At 41.6% G+C, this 22,329-nt stretch overlaps 1 protein-coding gene across 1 annotated transcript in view; it reads left to right on the top strand.

The window, feature by feature from the left end:
* Positions 1-312: 312 nt before the first annotated feature.
* atp10a (ATPase phospholipid transporting 10A) overlaps positions 313-22,329 on the top strand; it is a 228,939-nt gene continuing 206,922 nt past the window's right edge. Inside the window, exon 1 of the mRNA XM_073044103.1 lies at positions 313-1,814. Within this exon, the coding sequence (XP_072900204.1) occupies positions 1,357-1,814 (458 nt within the window). The 5' untranslated portion in view covers positions 313-1,356. The remainder of the gene's footprint in view (positions 1,815-22,329) is intronic.

The following is a 22,329-nucleotide window of genomic DNA, read 5'->3' as shown; positions in this document are numbered from 1 at the left end:
AAAAAATCTTTAACACTCTGTTCTTAAAAAGTATTTTCCGCTGATACCTGCTACAAAATATTGACATTTTTGCATGCCAACGACTTTAAAAATATTTCGAAAAGCATTAATTATTGAGACAGCTTGAGTTGTGGAGTGTCTGCTGAATTCGAGACAGACCATGTGGGTGAGTTATATTTTTTTTAAAAAGTCCCCGAAGAAAAGTGTAATCAGGATCGGAACTTTAGTCAGAAAACGAAACAGAAATCATTATGAAAGACATTTTCCTGTCAAACGTGGTCTGTGCACACGTTTGCTTTTACCCTTGTTTTACGCTACCATGGCTACAAAACCAAGACAGCAAATGACAGGAAACTACCGTTGTGTGTTTTCTTTAATCCAGTCAATAGGTTTTGCTAGACAATTTTAATCCAGTCTATAGGTTTTGCTAGAACACTTAAGTCTGCAACTGTGGTATTATGTTTAAATATGTGGATTGGATATTACAGACAGGAAAATAAAGCTGAGGCATGAGTGGAAAGCGGAGAGGGATGTGCTGCCGAGAATCCGGCCAGACCCTAACTATTGCAGGGTGGATAGCGTGGCGGTGTAGTTGTGGTGCGAACACTCTCATTGTGTGGGTCTACCACACTTGAAACCCGGCGGAGGCGCGTTCAGAACCGTACGACTTCTCTCCACAACTTTTTAAGACCGGAAACGGCGAATTTATCGTCAGGAGCAACGCCTCTAACCTAGGAGAGCTCTCTTCCTCCATCCCCACCCCTCCTCTTTTCGCTCTGCGTTGTGTGCATTACTGATTCCAGACTTTCGTTCATTATACAGTCCAAATGAAAGGGCAGAAAGTGGGAAGTCTGAGATCGCAGGGACGAAGAACTGCCAAGAAGTCCACAAAGAGGAAATAATTTATTTCTGGGGGAAAGAATGAGAGTGTGGCTGACGAACAGCACTTGATGAAGTGGCAGGACGACATGTGTTGGCTGCGTTTTGGGACAGTGGCGGGCTTTCAGATAGTTGGACGTGCCGGAGTTTTGATGATATTTTCAGTCCTGTAATCCTGCTGATATGCTTTTGCCCCTCACTGCTGGTGATAATTGTATCTGGATGCCTTGCTTACACATTGGATCTTGCAACCTTGTGAACGATAGCTCTTTGCGATCTCGGTGATAGTTCCGCACATACTACAGCCAGTAACATTTACGCACCTTGCAATATTAGTGCTATTAACACGCTTTCTGATTTTGGTTGGTGATTGATTATTTGCTTTGCAACTTTTTTTTTTGTTGTTGCACGCTTTGCCATCTTGGTAGCTGCTTATTTGCATTTTTGGTGGTGGTTTCAATTCTTGCGGTTTGGTGCATGAGTTTATCTGTGCTGCTGGTGGTCAAGGTGGCGGGCGGGTGGAGTGGCGGTGCAGGGCTCACGATGGCCCAAGAAAGCATTTGGCGGGGATGTTGCAAGCTGTCTCGCAAGAGCAAGGTGTCGAAGACAGAAAGCCGGAGTGTCCGTTCCAACCTGTTGCAGGACAAGCCGGTGCGCCGACACGCCGACAACCGGCTTAAGACCACCAAGTACTCGCTGCTCTCCTTCCTCCCCAAGAACCTCTTTGAGCAGTTCCACCGTTTCGCCAACGTCTACTTCGTCTTCATCGCCCTGCTGAACTTTGTGCCCGTCGTCGGGGCGTTCCAGCCCGAGCTAGCCCTGGCTCCCGTAGTCTTCATCCTCGCAGTGACCGCATTCAAAGACCTGTGGGAGGACTACAGGAGGTACAGGTCCGACCAGGAGATCAATCACATGGACTGCCTCATCTACTGCAGGTACTTGTCTCAGCGAGAGAAAGCAGGTGTCCAAATCACTCTACAACATTGTGCTCACATTAAGGACACAGAACTTACAGCTTAGTGCAGGCCCTTCGGCCCACGATGTTGTGCCAACCCTTTAAACAAAGATCCATCAAACCCTTTGTTCCCACATAACTCTCGTTCTTTCTGTCATTGCTTGTGTCTACCTAAAGTTTTCTCAAATGCCCCTAAATGTATGTCTCTACCACCACTCTTGGCAAGGTAATCCACGCATCTCCCACTCTGTAAAATACTTAACCCCTATACTTTGTCCACTCATCTTAAAAATATGCCCCGAGTATAAGACTTATCTGCCCTGAGGGGAAAAGTCTCTAGTTATCCACATGATCTATTCCATCATATCATCTTGTACACCTCTTCTCATCATCATTCAGTCCAAAGAGAAAAACCCTAGCTGGCTCAACCTATCTTCATAAAACATTCCCTCTCAATCTATGGAGCATCCTGGATCCATGTCTTCTCTGGACTCTTAATAGTACAGAAATTAGTGCAGCTATAGAAAGAGAAGTGATCAAAAGTAGTTCTTGTTTAGAATTGAATGCATTCGAAAATGACATGAGTTTTAGAGGTATAGGCTTTCCGAACTGAAATACCTTTAAAAATACAGGTACACCTTTGGGTACAAATACTGCACTGAGAACTAATACTTTTAAAAACACCTGTATTTCTAAAATAGGTATAATGTTGGAACGTTATATATTATTATAATTATATATTTCTTACTATTTTTGAATACCTTTATTTCCAAAACAAGTGTAATAATAACGGTATTTTTAAAATTATTATTTTAAGTATCTGTATTTCTCAAGGAATATTATTCTGGAGTTACCTGTATTTCTAAAGGGGTGTGCTAATGGCATACCTGTATTGCTAAAGGAATATTAACACATCATTTCTGCTCTGGAAAGAAAGTCTGGCTATGCACTCAAAACTATCCATTTTATCACCTTGTGCACCTCCATCAAGTCACCCGTCATTCTCCTTCACAGGATGAATGTATTGTATTCCTAAATCAGGTGAAAATTTGGAATATCAGTATTCCTAAGTAATACTGATTTAGAATTCGAGTTTATATAATTAAACACACTTTGGAAAGAATGGCGTTCAAAAGATTGCTTTAAAATTACAAGTGTTTCAAAATTGTACCTATTTTAAAAGTACAGACATTCCAGATTAATACTGCTTTAGAAATACAGATAATTCCATAATTAAACCTATTTTAACCATCCAGGTCTTTGAAAATAGTATAAAAATACCGGTGTTTCAAAATTATATGTTATTTAGGTATTGAAAATAGCGGAAAGTTGGGTTGCGTGGATTTCATTCTAAACCATTCCCAACTAACACTGGCTTAAAAATAGTTATGTTTTAGAAGTACAAGTATTCTCAAATGCTACTTCAGGCATCTAGATTTTGCTTGCATAATTAATCCTACTTTTGCAATATAAGTATTACAAAATGATGTTGAATGCTTGCAATTTTAAATCAGTTTTTTTCAAATATCCATATTTTCAAAAAAAAAACAATTGATCTGGAATGGCTACATTGCAAAGGCAGACTTCCTTCAGAACATCTGTTTTTTTTAAAAAAATAGACGAATTCCGCGATTGCACTTGTTTTAAAGCACATGAAGTAGCACTGCTTTAGGTTTTCCAAAGTTATACTTCCTGTGAAAGTAAGGGCATTGCCAAGTTAGTTGCTGTTTAGAAATCTGGTTTTGCAGATTTGCAACAATATAGGAAATATATTTGTAAGGAATATGAGAAGTAATACTGCTTCAGAATTGCAGTTGTTCTAAAATAATATATCCTGAATATGTGTGTATTCAAAACTTCACAGCTGTCGTTGAAATGTGGTCATTCTGAAACTAATACTGTTTTAAGCATTCTACAACTTGGTAATTTAGGATTTGGAAATTAATACTAATAGAAAGAAATACTGTTCTTTCTCTGAGAACTTTATTTTGATGGATTTGGTGTAATGATGAAACATTTTTCATTTCGACTCCCTGCATATCAAGGGAGTAGTGAAAATATACATGTAGTATAATTAATAGCTTGATGGAAAAAGAAAGGCAGATATTTGAAAAATGATCTGTTTGTAAAATATATGAGAGACAATAATTTTTATATTTAAGTTTGCACACATTCAAAACAAACTTTATATGCTTATTTGTGCCTTAATATTGCAAGGATTTTGAGAGGTCTTTACCAAGCCATATTACTGCAGCTAGAAGAATATATTATTTCCTTGATGCCTCAAACTGGGTTCAAGATCTGCATGTAACAGATGATTTTGTTACATGGCTATTTCAGTTTATTTATAACCTTCACTAATTGCAAGTCCTGGGGGTAGAAATTAATCTTGAGTGCTATTTGAAACAACTGCTTATAAATGGCAGGAGCTGATATTACAAAGGAAATAAACATTAGGCTTTGTGTATAAATGACAGACCATCTTGTGCTACCAGTTCTGTACCTGTGCCAGTGACAACAGTATGTCCCTTCGATGGTTCACAGCTGCTTCACGTCACAATGGGACCCTCGTCTACCTCAGTCATTTTTAACAAAGTGATTTGGTTGGTGTGCTTTTGACATAGCTTTATATGAGTAGTTTCAGAGGTTTCAGAAGTACATTTAATGTCAGAGAAATGTATACAATATACATCCTGAAATGCTTTTTCTTCACAACCATCCACGGAAGCAGAGGAGTGCCCCAAAGAATGGACGACAGTTAAATGTTGGAACCCCAAAGTCTCCCCCCCCCCCCCAGCTCCCCCCTCCCGCGTCCGTCTAAGCAGCAGCAAGCAACGATACACCCTTCCCCCACCGGCAAAAAAAAAGCAATGGCGCCCGCCACTGAGCACTCGAGTGAGCAAAGCAACTGCAAAGACACAGACTCTCTAATAAGGGAGAAAGAGGTGTCTCCGTTTTCACAGCGAGCTGGGAGACATAACAAACAACTTGCTGATTTATGATGTTAAAAGTCCACCACGTCACTTTTCTCGAGCTCTGTGCCCAAAGATCACGTGTCTCTGGGCATGCAGCTGCAGATATGCCGGCTCCCCCTGATAACACACGGGCCTCTTGCCGTGATAGCGACCTTCGACCTGCCGGTCTTCAGAACCCCGAGTTCCCAGCTTCCAAATCCGAGCCGGACTCTTAGGCCGAGCCTTTGGTGTGCCAAACAACAGCCAATCATGAAATCTCGAGAGCGGACCCCATTCCCACAAAGAATCGCAGTTAGTGTGTAACTCCAGGTCAGGGTCTTCAAAAGAACTCTGAAAGGGAAAAGTAAAGATATTAAAGATGGAAATAGAGCTGTTTCCGAAGATGCGAGCAAAGGAGTTGCTGTTTAGCGCCATCATCACTCCACTCCACCTCCAGATCATCTTGTCAGTTAGATATGTCAGAGGAAGTTAGATATGGCCCTTTGTGGCTAAAGGGATCAGGGGGTATGGAGAGAAAGCAGGTACAGGGTTCTGAGTTAGATGATCAGCCATGATCATACTGAATGGCGGTGCAGGCTCAAAGGGCCGAATGGCCTACTCCTGTACCTATTTTCCATGTTTCTATGTCATTTTAGTAAATGGATCAAAATGTATTGCAGGTTTTTCAAGGAAAGTTATTTGGATATAGGTTGTCTTTTTTTTTCTAACTGCCAATTTTTCATAGATTTATACAGTCATACAACACAAATGAAGGCCCTTTGGCTCAACTTATGAATACAAACAGGGTGCCTACTTATGCTAATCATATTTGCCTGCTTTTGGCCTATATCTCCTTAAACCTTTCCTATTGATGTACCTGTCTAAATGACTTTTAAATATTGTAATTGTACCTCCATCTACCATCTTTGGCAGCTTCTGCATAGAATAAAGTAAGCCCTGAAGATCACCTTGAAACCTTTCCCCTTTCACTTTAACCTTATGCCTTCTGGTTTTAGATTCTCCTATCCTGTAAAAGGACTGTGACTACCTACCCTGTGTATGGTCTTCGCTCTATACTGGTCATGTCTCTTCTCCACTTTCAGCCCTGAGGCTGGGTTTTGGCCCAAAACGTCAACAATTTCTTTCCTCCCACCATCCTGCTCAATCTGCCGAGTTTTTAGCACCAGGAAACCTATCAAATGTTGAAAGCCCTTGTTAGAGTGGTCGTGGAAAGGATGTTTCCTATGGCGGGGGACATCCATTTAGAACGGAGTTGAAGAAGCATTTCTTCAGCCAGAAAGTGGTGAATCTGTGGAATTTATTGCCATAGGCAGCTGTGGAGGCCAAGTCATTGGCTATACTTAAGGCAGAGGTTGATAGATTATTGATTAGTCAGAGCATGAAGGGTTACGAGGAGAAGGCGGGAGATTGGGGCTTAGAGGGAAACAGATCAGCCATGATGAAATGGCACAGACTCAACGGGCCTGGTGGCCTAATTCTGCTCTTATATCTTACGGTTTCTTCCAGCAAATTATTATTGCACCGTCTAGTTTAATCCCTCACTTCCTATAAAGTAGTGATGAGAAGTGCACAGGGTACTCCAAATGTGGCCTGATCAGTGATTTGTACAACTGTAACATGAGGTTCCAACTCCTAAGCTAAATTCCATCAGCCATTCTCTTGCATAATTCTCAGATAATCTAGGTCCTGTTGTAAACTTAGACAACCATACTCACTGCTCAAATTTTGGTACTATCTGCAAACTTACTGATCATGACATCTTCAGCATCTTGTGTGTACAGTATACCACAAGTAATCTGCACTGATCCCTGTGGCACGCCATTGATTAGAGGTCTCCAATATGAAGAGCAAACCTCCACCACAAACACAAGAGATTCTGCAGACGCTGGAAATCTAGAGTAACACACACAAAATGCTGGATGAACTCATCAGATCAGGCAATGTCTATGGAGATGAATAAAGCATTGCTGGTTCAGCCTGAGACCTTTCATCATCTTTTGACCAGTCTCTCTCCCCCTCGCACACTGCTTGCTGAAGGATGGTGCTGCACTCTTGTGTATTGGGAGAGGCTTAATCAACGCAGTTTGTGCTCTGGACTCTAGTTCATGTGGTCTCTGGTTACTCCTTTGCTGTTTTGAGCGATTTTGCACGGGGCAGGCTGGCTCTGCGGCCTACGAACGGCACAGTACGAAATTGAACTAACCTGGACATTCTTAGACTGGTTCAATGAATTCACGATTTGATGTTTTATATTGTGTTTTATTTTTACTTGTATTTTGCCTTTTTGTGTGATTTGCTATTTTTTTTTCGTGTTGACTGTTTGATGTTTGAATGGGATCCATGGTGTTTATTCATTTCATGGCTGTCTGTGGGAAGATGAACCTCAAGGTTGTATTTTGCATACAGACTTTGATGATAAATGTACTTTGAGTCTTTGAATCGAGACCACAACCATTTTTGCCTCCTACCACCCAGCCAATTTTGTTTCCAATTTTCTTGCTCTTCTTGGGTCCCATGTATTTTCATCTTCCAGACCAGACTATCACACAAGACTCCGTCAAAGGCTTTGCTAAAAGTCCATGTAGGTAGGATCTACTGTCCCTGCCCTCATCAGTTCTCTTGGTCATCTCCTCAAAAGTCTGAATGAAAATTTGTGAGTCAAAATTTCTCATGAACAAAGCCATGCTAATTGTCTGATCACTCTGTAACTTTACAAATACAAATAAATCGGTCCCTCACAATCCCTTCCACTGACCTTCTCACCATCTCACTGGCTGCAGTTCCATGATTTGTCCTTGCAACTCCTCTTAAGTAAAGGCACATTTTAGCTATCCAATTTTCTGCTACCTCACTTTAGGCTAAGAAAGATACAAATATCTCTGTTAAGGCCCCAGCAATCTCATCTCTTGCCTCTCACAACATCTACAAAATTTATGGGGCTTTTGCTGGAAGTTGAGGACCTGTTTTAGAGGGGAAGGTTGAATTGGTTAAGATTTTATTCCCTGGGCTGTAGGAGAATGAGGGGAGACTTGATAGAGGTAAGCAAATTTATGAGGGGTATAAATAGTGTAAAGGCAAGCAGGCTTTTCCCAGTGAGGTAGGATAAGGCAAGAAATAGGTCATGATTTAAGGGTGAAAGGTAAAATATTTAAGGTGAACTTCAAACAGAAGCTGGTTTGAAATTGTCCATGGAAGTGGTGGATATAGGTTTGATTGCAACATTTAAAAGAAGTATAGACAAGTACATGGATGGGTGGGGTATGGAGGGCTGTGGTCCAGGGTGTTGGTCAGTGGGACCTGGCAGAATGATAGTTTGGCACAGACTAAGTGGTCTGTTTCTGCTATAGTGCTCTATGACACTTTCCAGGACTACTACTGGTCAGGCCACAGGGATTTTTTTCCTCCTTTGTGTTCTTCAAGACCATCTAAACCCCCTCCTTCGAATTGTCAATATATTTCAGGATACAAGTGCTTTTCTCTGAACTCACTAGCTTCTGTCGTTTTTCACAGTGAGAGATACTCATTCAAATCCTCTATGGCTCCAAATGTAGATGACCACACATCCTTAATCTGACCTACTCGCTGTCTAGTTGCCTTAATATACTTGCAGAATCTCTTAAGATCCTCCTTTCTAATATCTGCCAAGCATATCTAATGGCTCTTTTTCACTCTGACTTTTCTTCTCAAATGCACACCTTCATCTCCCTCCTCAAAGGATCTGTTTGATCCCAGCTGCCTATTCTTGACACATGCTTCCTTTTTCCTGAGCAGAGCCTCAATATTAGTCATAAATAAGGGTTCCCTAATCCTTGCTCTGGACTTCAGCAGGAATATTCTGGTTCTGAACTCTCCTGATCTCACTTGTAAAACCCTACTTGCCAGGTAGCCTATTGCTTGCTGACAGTTTCTCCTAATCAATTATTGGATGTTTCTGTCTCATGTCATCAAAATTAGCCCAATTGAAGACTTAAACTAATGGATTCATCCTACTTTATTTTCCATATCTATCTAATGTACAGCGGGAAGACCAGTATAGAGTAATGTGGAATTAACAAGGCATATTTTAATAGTTATTTTGTGCTGAAGTTTCACCGTTTTTCTCCTGCTCCATCTGAATCAGCTCAAGAGGTTCAGTGGGTAGAATTAGCACCTCGGCTGGCCTAGAATTGGAAAAGCGAAGGTTTGTAGGTCTGAAAGAAGTCACAGGGGTGTTGCGGAGTTGGGCAGCAGCCCCGGAGAAAAGCAGATAATGTGAGTTAGGATGTAGGCAGAAGAATACCCAATGGGTTTGGGTTTACTGTAGTAGAGAGAAGAGGAAAAGGGTTAACATGTGAAGAGCGTTTGATATCTCTCGGTCTACTCACTGGAGTTTAGAAGAATGAGAGGTATTGCATTGAATCTTGTCAAATATTGAATAGCCTAGATAGAGTGGATATAGCCGGGATGTTTGCTATGGAGAGGAAGTCCAGGATTAGAGGGCACAACCTCAGAATACAAGGACATCCTTTTCAAACAGGAATGAGGAGGAATTTCTTTAGCCAGAGGGTGATTAATCTGTGCAATTCATTGCAACAATCAGGCTGTACAGGCCAAGTCATTGGTTATACTTGAAGTGGAGGTTGATAGGTTCTTGATTAGTAAGCGTGTCAAAGGTTCTGGGGAGAATGCGGGAGAATGGAATTGAGAGGGATAATAAATCAGCCATGATGGAATAGCAGAACAAACTCGATTGGTTGAATGGGGTAATTCCGATCCGATGTGTTACGGTTCCTGCGGTAACACGGTTTATAAAGTAGTCAAGGATATGACATAATAGAGCAGGTGATAGAGCTGCTTATTGCACACTCACCGGAGACCCCAGGTCCACCCTGTCCTCTGGCACTTTCTTCTATTGATCATTCCAGAAACTTCCATCGCGGTGTTCTGCAACATCACAGATTAGTATTGGTTTATTATTAGCACGTGTACTAAGATAGAGCGAAAAGCTTTCTGTTCTGGATGCCATCACACATCGCGGTGGTCAAAGGAATGCAGGATGCGGAACCGGGAAGGTGCAGTTTATCAGGTGCAAAGGCCACAGTCGGGTAGATCGAGAGATCAAAAGTTCATCCTTTGGCACAAATGTGGTCCATTTGAGAGTCTGGTAACCATGGGGAAAAGAGCTGCCTTTGAGCCTGGTAGCACGTGCCTTCAGGCTTTTGTACGTTCTGCCCGATGAGGGAGGGGAAAACAGGCAATGACTGCGATGGGTGAGGTGCTTGACTATGTTGGCTGCTTTCCAGACAGTGGCAAGTGTACTTGGAGTCAATGGAGGGGATGCTGATTTGCATATTGCACTGATCTGTGTCCGCAAGTCTGCAGTTGCTTGTGGTTTTGGACGGAGCAGTTGCCACACCAAAATGCAATGCATTCAGATAGGATGCTTTCCATGGTGCATCTGTTTCATCTAAATGTGCTACTCACGTGCATGAGAGGTGCACCATGAATCAGATAAATAACCCAATAACTAGTATAATGGCACATGTGATGGGACTGTACAGATTTTAATCTGTCCCCACCTGGCAAGGACTCTTACATCATTTGCATAGTGGTTGAATCCATTAACTTGCTGAAGGCCAGATGATATGCTAGCTTGTTTCTGGGGAGGTTGAAGCTTGGTCAGTTTCCTTTCAGTTCTTCCTTCTGCAGGTGCCACACTGGGCTCTTTGCCCACTTATGCTTTAGTAGGGTTTGATTCAAGAAGGCAACAGCTTCCATCCCCAGGCATTGCTCAAAGCTGCGCCTACCAAAGAGTTTATTTGAGTTTCTGAATGAAATAATAAAAAGCTTTTCAAGAACTCACAGCAAACAGAGCAGATGTCGCCCATATGGATTCGGGGATCGGCTCCGCCATTCACTAAGATCATGGTCAATCTGTACTTGCCTTTTGCCATTAGTTTCCTGACTCACTAACTTCATCAAGGGCCAAACTCATGTCTGCCTTGGCCTTGAATCTATTCAAATTCAGCTTCCTCAGCTATCACAAAAACCAGGCGATGTCTACATTTTTCCAGCTGTCTTGGGGAATGAAGCAACAAAGCTGCCATGGCCATTCTCTCTTCTCCCCTCTCCCAGTGGGCGTCAGCTACAGAAGCTTTCAGTAGAAGTTTGGAGTGGTGGATGGTTGGGAGGGATTTGGAAGGGATATGATCCAGGTGCAGATAGTTGGGACGAGGCAGAAGATCAGCCTGGCACGGACTAGATGAGTGAAAGGGTCTGTTTCTGTGCAGTAGTACTCAGTGACTATGACTGTCTGTGCTGTATTATTCAGTGACTTGAGAACACATAACACCAGGCTCATGACAGCTTCTATCATAATTTGTGAATCAGACTCCTGAACAGACCTCTTGTCTGCTGAAATATGAACACTTGATCTTCCAGTCTACCTTTACAAGGCCCTCACAAAGTATCTGTCTACCTTAACACTTCCTCTGTAACTATAGTACAATATTCTGCAACTTGTTTTACTTTTTATTACTTTGATGTACTTCTGCATGGAATGATCAGTCTGGATAGCGCACAAACAAAATCTTTTACTGTATCTTGGTACGTGTGATAATAAGCCAGCACCAATATCGGGCAGAGAATTTCACGGCTTTATGATCCCATGAGGGAAGAAATACCTCCTAATCTAAGCGGAAGATCCCTCATTCAGAAGCTACAGCCTTGGATTCCCTCACGTGGTGAAATATCCTGTTAGCACACCATCGCGATGAGAATTTTCAAATAACCCGTGGCTTAAAAATAGGAAATTAAATGCTTGTTATCTTTGGTTTGGGCTCCTTTAGAATGTAGTCCTATCCCAGAAACGAGTGACTCATAAGTGTAGAATGAACATCAGTCTGTTACATTATATACATGCAAGTACGATAGGAATAATTATGTGAACCAAAATACTTAACCACCAATTAACTATTGGTTTAAGTAAGGAGTAAACTCAGTATCATTTTTATTTTGTCAGAGGTAGTGGAGTGCAGCTATAGAGGCCTGCTTAGAGAAATACTGCTTTTGTAAGCATAATGGTTTTTGGAGCACTTTGACATCAAATTGAGTCGAAACATTGCTGTTGAGTGGCAATGTCCTACTTGCTGCTTACCTGCAAAGAAGGAAAGTTGTCAATTCCAGACTTTAAGGGTAGAGGACACACTGAAAAGTGAAATGTGGTCAAGTGGTTAAGCTGCTCAGATTTCAAATGAGGGCATATGGTTTCAAGATAAGGGCCGTTGATATAAAATGAAAGGGTGTAGGAATTTCTTTGCATAGTGGGTGGTGAATTGATGTGGTTCTCTACCCCATTGGGTGGTGGAGACGAAATCATTGTGGAGTGGAACGGTAGCGTAGTAATGCTTTACAGTGCCAGTGGCTCAGGTTCAATTCCAACCACTGTCTGTAAGGTGGTTGGATGTTCTCCCCATGATCGCATGGTTACCTCCAGGCGTTCCCGTTTCCTGTCACACCCCAGAGATGTACAGGTTAGTAGGTTAATTGGTCACTTGGTTGTATTTGGGCAGCGTGGGCTCATTGGTCTGGATGGGCTTGTTAGAGTAATGTATCTTTAAATAAAAATGTGGTAACTTATGGTTAGAAGTATATGGTTTAAGTTGTGATAGATTTTTTTTTGAAAGTTTGGGGAGTTGAGGGTATTGAAGAACCGGCACAGAGAAATAGAGCCATCACAGATCAACACGCAAAATACTGGACGAACTCGGCAGGACAGGCAGCAGCTATGGAAGGAAATAAATAGTTGACATTTTGGGGAAAGACACTTCAAGGGTCTCAGTTTCAAGTGTCAACTGTTTATTCTTCTCCATAGCTCCTGCCTAACTTGCTGAGTTTCTCCAGCATTTTGTGTGTTGATCTGGATTTAAAGCGTCTGCAGAATCTCTTGTGTTTATGACCAGCGCAGATCAGGAGTTTGCTTTTTCTTTCTTGTGATGTCCATTCATTGTAACACTCGACTTTTGAGAAGCTGCTCCTTTACGGTACTTTTACAAAATGGTACATCCTTCTTTGTTTATCGGGATACGGAGCCCTGACAAAGTATTGGCTTGACCACCTACTGCATGCAACATGAAGCAGAAACTTTGTGCTTCCGTGTGGCTGCCATTTCTGTAGACTGCAATAAAGTATTGTCCGAGCCTTGCCCTGCGATTTGCTTATTCGTGGGGGATAGGGATTGATCCCTAATCTTTCTTGCACACATATTGGTCTTCCTTCATCACTCTCCCTCCTTTTGAAACTTTCAATACTTATATGATGTTGGATTTCTCTTGGTTATTTTTCAGAATGAAACACATGGAATACTGTAATGAGAGGATGCAAAGTTGGATTCATTAGGAAAGTAATTCAGATGCTTTCAGTGTAGGTTGTAGTATTCTAAGTGAAACAATTGGGTTAGTATTGGGCAGTCAATATACAATATTATAAAATAATAGAAGGACAATGGCAAATGAAATTGAATTTTGACAACTGTTAAATGTAGAAGAGGGGGGTAGAATTGCATGTAAAGTCTATCCAGGCTGTGCTCTCTTCCTGCCACTGCCATAGGGAAGGAGGTATATGTTCCTTAGGTCCCAAAGCACCAGGTTCAGGAAAAATTATTACTTTTCAACCATCAGGCTCCTGAATCAATGCAGATAACCTCACTCACCTCAAAACTGAACTGATTGCACAACCTATAGATGCACCAGCAACCTTACAGCTCTTTGAGGAAGTGAAAAGCAGGATAGATAAAGAAGAATCAGTGGATGTTGTGTACTTGGATTTTTACACGGCCTTTGAAAAGGTGACACACATAAGGCTGCCTAACAGGATAAGAGTCCATTGTATTACAGAAAAGATGCTAGCACAGAAAGAGGATTGGCTGATTGGCCGGAGGCAAAGAGTGGGAATAAAGGGAACCTTTTCTGGTTGGCTGCTGATGACTAGTGGTGTTTTGCAGGAGCTGGTGTTGGGACCGCATCTTTTTATGTTACACAGTATGTCAGTGATTTGGATGACAGAATGGATGGCTTTGTGGGCAATACTAAGTCTGGTGGAGAGGCAGGTAGTGTTGAGGAAGCAGTGAGGCTGTAGGGGGATTTAGGAAAATGAGGAGAATGGGGCAAAATGACAGATGGAGTATGGTGTTGGGAGGTGTATGGTCATGCATTTTGGTAGAAGGAATGAAAGCATGAACTATTTTCTAAATGGTGAGAAAATTCAAAAATCTAAGGTGCAGAGAAACTTTGCAAGTCCTCATCAGGGTTGCCTAAAGGTTAACTTGAAGGTTGTGTTAGTGGTTGAGGAAGGTAAACGCACTGGTAACATTCTTTTTGAGAGGACTAGAATATAGAAGCAAAAATATAAGGCTGAGGCTTTATAATGCACTGGTGAGGCCTCATTTGGAGCACAGTATTGTGAACTGTTTTGGCCCCCTTATCTCAGAAAGGATGTGTTAATATTGGAAAAGGTTCAGAGGAGGTTCATGCAAATGATTCTGGGAATGAAAGAGTTTTCGTATGAGGAGCATTTGATGGCTCTGGGCCTATACTCACTGGAACTTAGAAAAATGAGGGGAGATCTTATTGAAACCTATTGAACATTAAAAAGCCAAGATAACGTGAATGTGGAGAGGATGTTTCCTATAGTTGGGGAGTCTAGGACCTATGGGCACAGACTCAGAATAGAGGGACTTCCATTTGGAACTGAGATGAAGAGGGACTTCTTTAGCCAGAGGTTGATGAATCAGTGGAATTCATTGCCACAGCCAACTGTGGAGGCCAGGGTATTTAAAGCAGAGGTTCATAGGTTCTTGATTAGTCAGGGATTTGAAGGTTATGGGGGAAAAAGCAGGAGAATGTGGTTAAGAAGGATAACAGATCAGCCATGATGAAATGGTGGACCGACTTGATAGGCCAAATGTCTTAAGATCTTAACTCATGTTGTTAGTATTATTTATTTACTCAAGTATTTATTATTATTATTATTATTATTTATTTTTTCTCAGCCCAAGCTGGTAAAACCTGAGGTACGGGCGTAGCCAAGCACACTCATTTCTTAATTGCTAGGAAGTTTCGAATTATTCCAGTGGTATTTAGTATTGTGGCTTTCTGTAGATTTACATAGATATTGCTGTGTATCCCTAATTGTTCAATGCTATTGTGTGGTGTCTTTGGGATGATACCAATTGTGGATATTACTATCGAGACAATGTATACCCTGTTCATGTTCCGAAGTCTTTCAATTTTCTCTTTTAATTCAGCATATTTCTGGTGTTTTTCACTCACATATTGATTTCTGTAAGTCATGTATGTTTATAATGGCTGTATCTCTTAAGTAAGTTGTCCTTGCTTGTTTATCCTGTAATATTATATCCAGATGGCTATAATGGATTGTCCTATCTGTAATAACAGATCAGTCATTATATAATTTGTGGGGTTCTGACTCGGAAACTGGAACAGGCTTGTATTTATAGTAAAGTATGGTTTCCTTTATGAATTTGTATTTTAAAGCAAGAGTTTGATGAATGACATTTGTCACTTGATTGTTGTTATTGTTATTTGTATTTGTACAGATTGTCTTCCTCAGTCTTTGTGTGTATTTTCTCACTGATTCTATTTTGTACTTCCTTGTTCTACTGTGGATGCCTGCTACAAGAAAATTAACCTCAAGGTAGTATATGGGGACTACTTTGAGGCAGGATCTATGGAAAAAAGTAAACAGTTGACATTTCAGGGTGAGACCAGAGATGTCTCGGGCCAAAATGTCAACTGTTAACTCTTTTCCGTAGATGCTGCCTGACCTGCTGAGTTCCTCCAGCATCTGCAGACATTCTTGTGTTTTGGACAACGTGAAAGACCTGTTTCCTTGCTGTAAAACTATATGATTCTAATGACAAACATAAAATGTTTCAAATAGGAAGTAAAAATAAGTAATACACATACTGCTGGACTAGATTTCAATTACTTCTTTAAACTACAGTACTTAAAAGATGAAAACAGCACCATTAGGTCCAGCATTTGTCTGTCCCTAACTTGAGCCAGGTGGCTTACTGGATCGTTTCCCGCCACTGTCTCTGTAAGGAGTTCGTACGTTCTCCCCATGACTGTGTAGTTTCTTCTGGGTGCTCCAGTTTCTACCCACATTCCAAAGAACGTAGGGGTTAGTAGATTAACAACTCACATGGGTGTAATTGGGTGGCATGTGCTCTTGAGCAGAAGGGCCTGTTATTGTACTGTATCTCTAATTAATGATGTAAATGAGATTTGTTAAGATTCGGCCATATTGCTTTGGTCACGTTTGCTCACACTAGGTACGGGTGGCAAGTTTTCTTCCCCAGGAGACATTGCTGGGTTTAATAACTAACAGAGAAGTTTCATGATCAATGTTACTTTTGCAATGCTAATTTATTGATGCAACTGAGCTTAAAGTTGGCAGTTGCTGTGGAGGGATTTGACCAAGTCTCCGGATAATTAGTATAGGTTTCTGGATTAATGGCATAGCTTCGTGATCATTGTGTTCCCATTCCCAATGAAGAGAGCTGAAAAACGCTCAGAGTCTTATATACCATATTCATGTGGGCGGACAGTGTTGTGTTGCTATGCTTCCCTGTGGATTTCTCTCAGATGTTACATTTCAGGCTGTTGCCAGCTAGGAGACAAGTGAGGCCAATCAGACTGAAGAATAGTTAATAAGAAGGTAAGGCACTAGATCAGGTGCACAGAATGATACCAGAATCAGATTCAGAATTAGGTTTATTGTCACTAACTTAACGGTGTGAAATTGTTCTTTTGTGGCAGCAGTATAGAACAGGCATTATAAATTACTGTTACAATAACAATATATGCATGCATACAAAGTTCAAAGTAAATTTATTATCAAGTTACATATGTCACTATATACAACCTTAAGATTCATTTTCTTGTGAGCTTACACAATAAATCTATAGAATAATAGCCACAACAGAATCAGAGAAAGACTGCCCAATAGGGCATTCAACCAGAGTGCAGAAGACACCAAACGCTGCAAATACAAAAAGAAAACAACGGTAATAAATAATAAATATCAAGAACATGAGATGAAGAGGTCTTCAAAGGGAGTCCATTGGTTGTGGGAACATTTCAATGATGGGGCAAGTGAAGTTGAGTGAATTTATCCGCTTTGGTCTAAGAGGCTGATGCTAACTGTTCGTGAACCAGGTGGTGTGAGTCCTGAGGCTCTTGTATATTCTCCCTGATGGCAGCAGTGAGGAAAGAGCATGTCACGGGTGATGGAGGTCCCTGATGATGGATGCTGTTTACTGGTGACCGTGTTCCATGTGGATGTTGTTCAGTGGTTGTGAGGGTTTTACCTGTGATGGACTGGGCTGTATTTACTGCTTTTCATATGATTTTCCATTCAGGGGCATTGGTATTTACATACCAGGCTGTGATGCAGCCAGTCAACGTACTCTCCACTGCCCGTCTATAGAAGCTTGTCAAAGTTTTAGATGCAATGCCTAATCTCCACAAACCCCTGAGGAAGTAGAGGCACTGCTGTGATTTCTTCATAAATTGCACTTGCATGCTGGGCCCAGGACAGGTCCACTGAAATAACACCTAGGAATTTAAAATTGCTAACCCTCTCCACCTCTGATCCTCCGATGAGGACAGGTTCATGGACCTCTGGTTTCTGTCTCCTGAAGTCTACTTAGCAACTTGGTCTTTCTGACATCGAGTAAGAGGTTGTTGTTATGACACCACTCAGCCAGATTTTCAATCTCCCTCCTATATGTTGATTCATTACCACCTTTGATTCAGCCGACAACATTTGCAGACTTGAGTATGGCATTGGAGCTGTGCTTATCTACAGTCATAAGTGTAAAGTGAGTAGATCAGGGGATTAAGCAAAGGGTCTTGTGATGCACCTATGCTGTTGAGGATTATATAGCATACGGTACTGTGCAAATGTCTTGGGCACGTGTAAAAATAAATCTGAAAAGTGAAGATTCTTCCAAAAATATCAAAAAAAAGAGCAGTAAAAGACAAAATCAAATCAATATTTGGTGTGATCACCCTTTTAAACTGCATCAGTTGTCTTAGGTACACTGTTGCTCAGTTTTATAAGAAAATCACTTAAATTTATCCAAGCATCTTGCAGAACTTGCCACAGATCTTCTGCAGATTTGGCTGTCTCTTTTGCTTCTATGTCTCCAGATAATCCCAGACAGCCTTGAGGAGTTTGAGATTAGGGCTCTGTGGAGACCATACCATCTGAGACCACACAAAAATCTAGGATACCTATGACCTTTGCACAGTATTGTACATATACACATATATAAATACGTAATGCAAAAGAAGAATAGTGAGGTATTGTTCATGAACTGTTCAGAAATCTGTTGGCTGAGGGGAAGAACTTGTTAAAAATCAAAGAATAATACAGCACAATACAGGCCATTCGGCCCACAATGTTGTCCTGACCCTTAAACCCTGCCCCCCCATATAACCCTCCACCTTATGTTCCTAAGATATCGAGTGTAGGTCTTCAGGTCTTGCGTGAACACTCTCTCTGAAGGTACTAGTAAGAAGAGGGCATGACTCAGGTGGTGGGGTTTTAATGATGGATATGGCCTTCTAGAGTCACTGCCTTTGGAAGATGTCCTCGATGGTGGGGAGGCTTGTGCTGATGATGGAGTTGGGTGAGTCTAAAAACATCTGATGCTTCTTACAATCCTGTGCTTTGGCACCTCTAGACCAGGGATGAAGGTCGGGTTTTTCATGCTGAGATCAGAGGTCTCATGATGGAGTAGTTCTGCATAGAACAAGGGAACTATGAGGGAATTTGATAGAGTAAGTGAAGAGAAACTGTTTTGCTAGTAGGAAGGTTATGAACTTAAAATAGTCAGCAGAAGTGCGAGAAAATAATCAAGAGCTATATCTCAGTGAGTGCATTTAATAGTGGGAACACTAACTGACAAGAAAATGGCAAGTAATTTCATACTCATTTTGAAAGGGAGATGAAGCCTAATTTGGAGGAGTTGTGCAGAACACTTTCAAAGAGCCACATACCCAAGTGAGACGCACTCAGTGGCCAGTTTATTAGGTACATGAGTAGAACCTGATGTGGTCTTCTGCTGCTGCAGCCCATCCATTTCAAGGTTTAACGTGCTGTATGTTCAGAGATAATATTCTGCACACCACTGTTGTAAGGCTTGGTTATTTGAGTTACTGCCACCTTTCTGTCAGCTTGAACCTGTCTGGCCATTCTCCTCTGACCTCCCTCATTATCGAGGCGTTTCCACCCACAGAACTACAGCTCAAAGGATGTTTTTTTCTTTTTCTCTGTAAACTCTAAAGACCGTTTTGCGTGAAAATCCCAGGAGTTCAGCAGTTTCTGAGATATTTAAACCACCCTGTCTAGCACCAACGATCATTCCACAGTCAAGGTCACTTAGATCACATTTCTTCCCCATTCTGATGTTCGGTTTGAACAATAATTGAACCTCTTGAACACATCTGCATTACTTTATGCATTGAGTTGCTGCCACGTGTTTGGTTGATTATATATTTGCATTAACAAGCAGGTGTACCTAATACTGGGCCACTGAGTATAGATGCCCCATCCTTTGCTGTAATATTCTATAACATTAGTGGGAAATGAAGGTGGGAAGAGATAATCTGATAGGAACCAGAATGCATGGGACTATTTGAGCAATTTTTCTTGTATTAAAGGCTTGACTCTGAAATGTTGTCTATGCTGAAAATAAAATACCACAGAGCATTAGTGAGACCAATGGGCTTTCAAATCTGGGCCAAAATCAGAAAATGTTTCTGAGATCGCAGTAAGTCATAATGCTAAAGGATAATCTAATAGAACTGAATGGTTGGATTCCTATCAGTAATGAGTTATGAGAGCCTAAGTTGTCCATCATTTAACCTCCTCTGTACATTTTCTTTTAGCCGGGAGAAAGAAAGCTGCAGAAAAATGTTTGATGGTAAAAGCAGACTCAAATGCCTCAATTTAAGATCTGAGCTACTGGAATCGATTCACATGCATTGAATTGTCCACCCAGAGGAAATAGAAAGGGTCAGGTGGTGAACAGTGTCCCAACAAGAGGCTAAATGGGTTGGAGCTGTATTCTTTGGAGTTTAGAACATCGACCAGTGATCTTACTGAAACAGGGAACATGCTAAGACCATAGGAGCAGAATTAGGCCATTCAGCCCATCGAGACTGATCCCAGATCCCACTCAACCCCATACACCTGCCTTCTTGTCTTATCCTTTGATGTCCTGGCTAATCAGGAAACTATGCACTTCTACCTTAAATATACCCACAGATTTGGCCTCCACCACTTTCTGTGGCAGAGCATTTCACAGATTCACCACTCTCTGGGTAAAAAAAAATCTTTCTTACCTCTGTCCTAAAAGGTCACCTCTCAATTTTGAGGCTGTGCCCTCCAGTTTTGAATACCCTCACCAGAGGAAACATCCTCTCCACATCCACCCTATCTCGTCCTTTCAATATTCCATACGTTTCAATGAATTTCCACCCACATTCTTCTAAATTCCAGTGAGTACAGGCCCAAAGCTGCCAAGTGCTCCTCGTATATTAACCACTTCATTCCCAGAATCATCCTCATGAACCTCTGCTGGACTCTCTCCAATGACAATACATCCTTTCTAAGACAATGTTTTCAGTGTAGTCTCCAATGATGGGATAAAGATTCAAGAGGTTTAAAACTTAGGTGTATGAGAATCTCTTCTTGCAGAGGGCAATGGATTTCTCTTTCCCAGGATCTTGTGGCAGATAACTCATTAGGTGGGTAAGCTTCTCAGGCCTTTGGAGATCACCCAGAACCATTTTGAATGCCAGGCTGGATGCCCTCTCCTGGCCTTATTGTCTTGAATTCAAAGTGCATTTATTATTGAAGTATGGATACAGAATACACCTCTTGAGATTCATCCTCCTGCAGGCAGCCATAAAACAAAGAAACACTGTGGAACCTGTTCCTAGAAAAACCCAATGCATAAAAAACAAGTTGCACAAACAGCAAAAAGGAACACTTGAGAATATCAACGTCAACCCAGGAGTCCAGGAGAATTCAGTTTAGTTCAGTTCGATTGATTCATTTGATGGTCTGTGGGGTTTGGTTTAGGGCACTGAAATTAAGGATTTGGGGACAAGCTAATGGTCACAAGTTAGAGGCAGCATCCCTGCCCATGACACAGGCTGAAGTACTGCCTGCATCCCAAATGGCATGACAAGAATGGGAATGAATTCCCAGGATTTCCATCTTTTTTTGAGCCTGCTGATTGACTGTGGTGAAAAGCTAAAGTGAGTTTCAGCGAGGGAGTGCGCATTGCCTCATTTTAACAAGCATTCCTACAAGACCATAAGACATAAGGGCAGAACCAGGCCATTTGGCCCATCGTGTCTGCTTCACCATTCCATCATGGCTGATTTATTATCCCTCTCAACCCCATTCTCCTCCCTGTAATCTGATGATGTTACTAACCAAGGGCCTATCAACCTCTGCTTTATACCAAATGACTTGGCCTCCACAGCCTTTTGTGCCAAAGAATTCCACAGATTCACCACCCTCTGGCTGAAAAAAGATTCCTTTTCATCTCTGTTCTAAAGGGACATCATTGTTTTCTGAGGCTATAGGCTCTTGTTCTAAACACTCCCACAATTGGAGACATCCACTCCATGTCTTTTATCTAGGCCTTTCAATATTCGATAGGTTTCAATGAAATCCCCCATCTCAGCCCCCACCTGATTCTTATTAACTCCAGCAAGTACAGGCCCAGAGCCATCAAACTTCCCTCGTAAGTTAGCCTTCCCTTATCCGCACCCATCTCCACCCCATTCTGGCACCACTGCTGCCTGGCACGCAGGATTAAAGCAATCAATGTGAACTAATGAGTAAGAATAAGCAGTACAATTTGTTCCTTTCCCCTCTGCTTGGCAACTGGCATTGGCGAAAGTGAGTCAGAATTTCCCAACATCAGAGACCACTTTGGGCCAGGCTTGGTTCCACTTATTTTACGAGCATAAGGAATTTTTGTATCCTGCGCTGTGAGAAACTACAGCGCTTTTGCCCATGCCGAGCCAGATTCCAGCCTCATGGTTTACTGCAGGGTTTTAATGAGGACAGTTTTCCCGCTGCAAAGATTCTGTTTACAGGATCTGAGCCAGTGAAAAGGCTGTGTTTATTTTTTTTCCTCCCTGTCTGGGATTGAGAAGCCTGCTCTTGAGTTTATCTCACTACTGGCACCTTGCCCTTACTGCAGGTCAGGTTGGCATTAGCAAGCGCCTCTGCAGTCACAGTGGCCTTGAATGGATAGCAAAAGCTCAAAGCAGTATATTTACCTTCTCTTTGGTGGTTAAACGATAACTTCTAAATTATTCATACAGTAGTATTCTGTACAGTGAATTACTTTTAGAAATTCACTGGCTTGTTCTATGGTTAAGCAGACCATCCATTTCCTTTGGAAGTTAGTTTATTTGTGTATTTTAC

The sequence above is a fragment of the Hemitrygon akajei genome, chromosome 4 (genome assembly GCF_048418815.1).
Source record: "Hemitrygon akajei chromosome 4, sHemAka1.3, whole genome shotgun sequence".
NCBI classification, from domain to species: domain Eukaryota; kingdom Metazoa; phylum Chordata; class Chondrichthyes; order Myliobatiformes; family Dasyatidae; genus Hemitrygon; species Hemitrygon akajei.
This window is presented reverse-complemented; position numbering and strand designations above follow the sequence as displayed.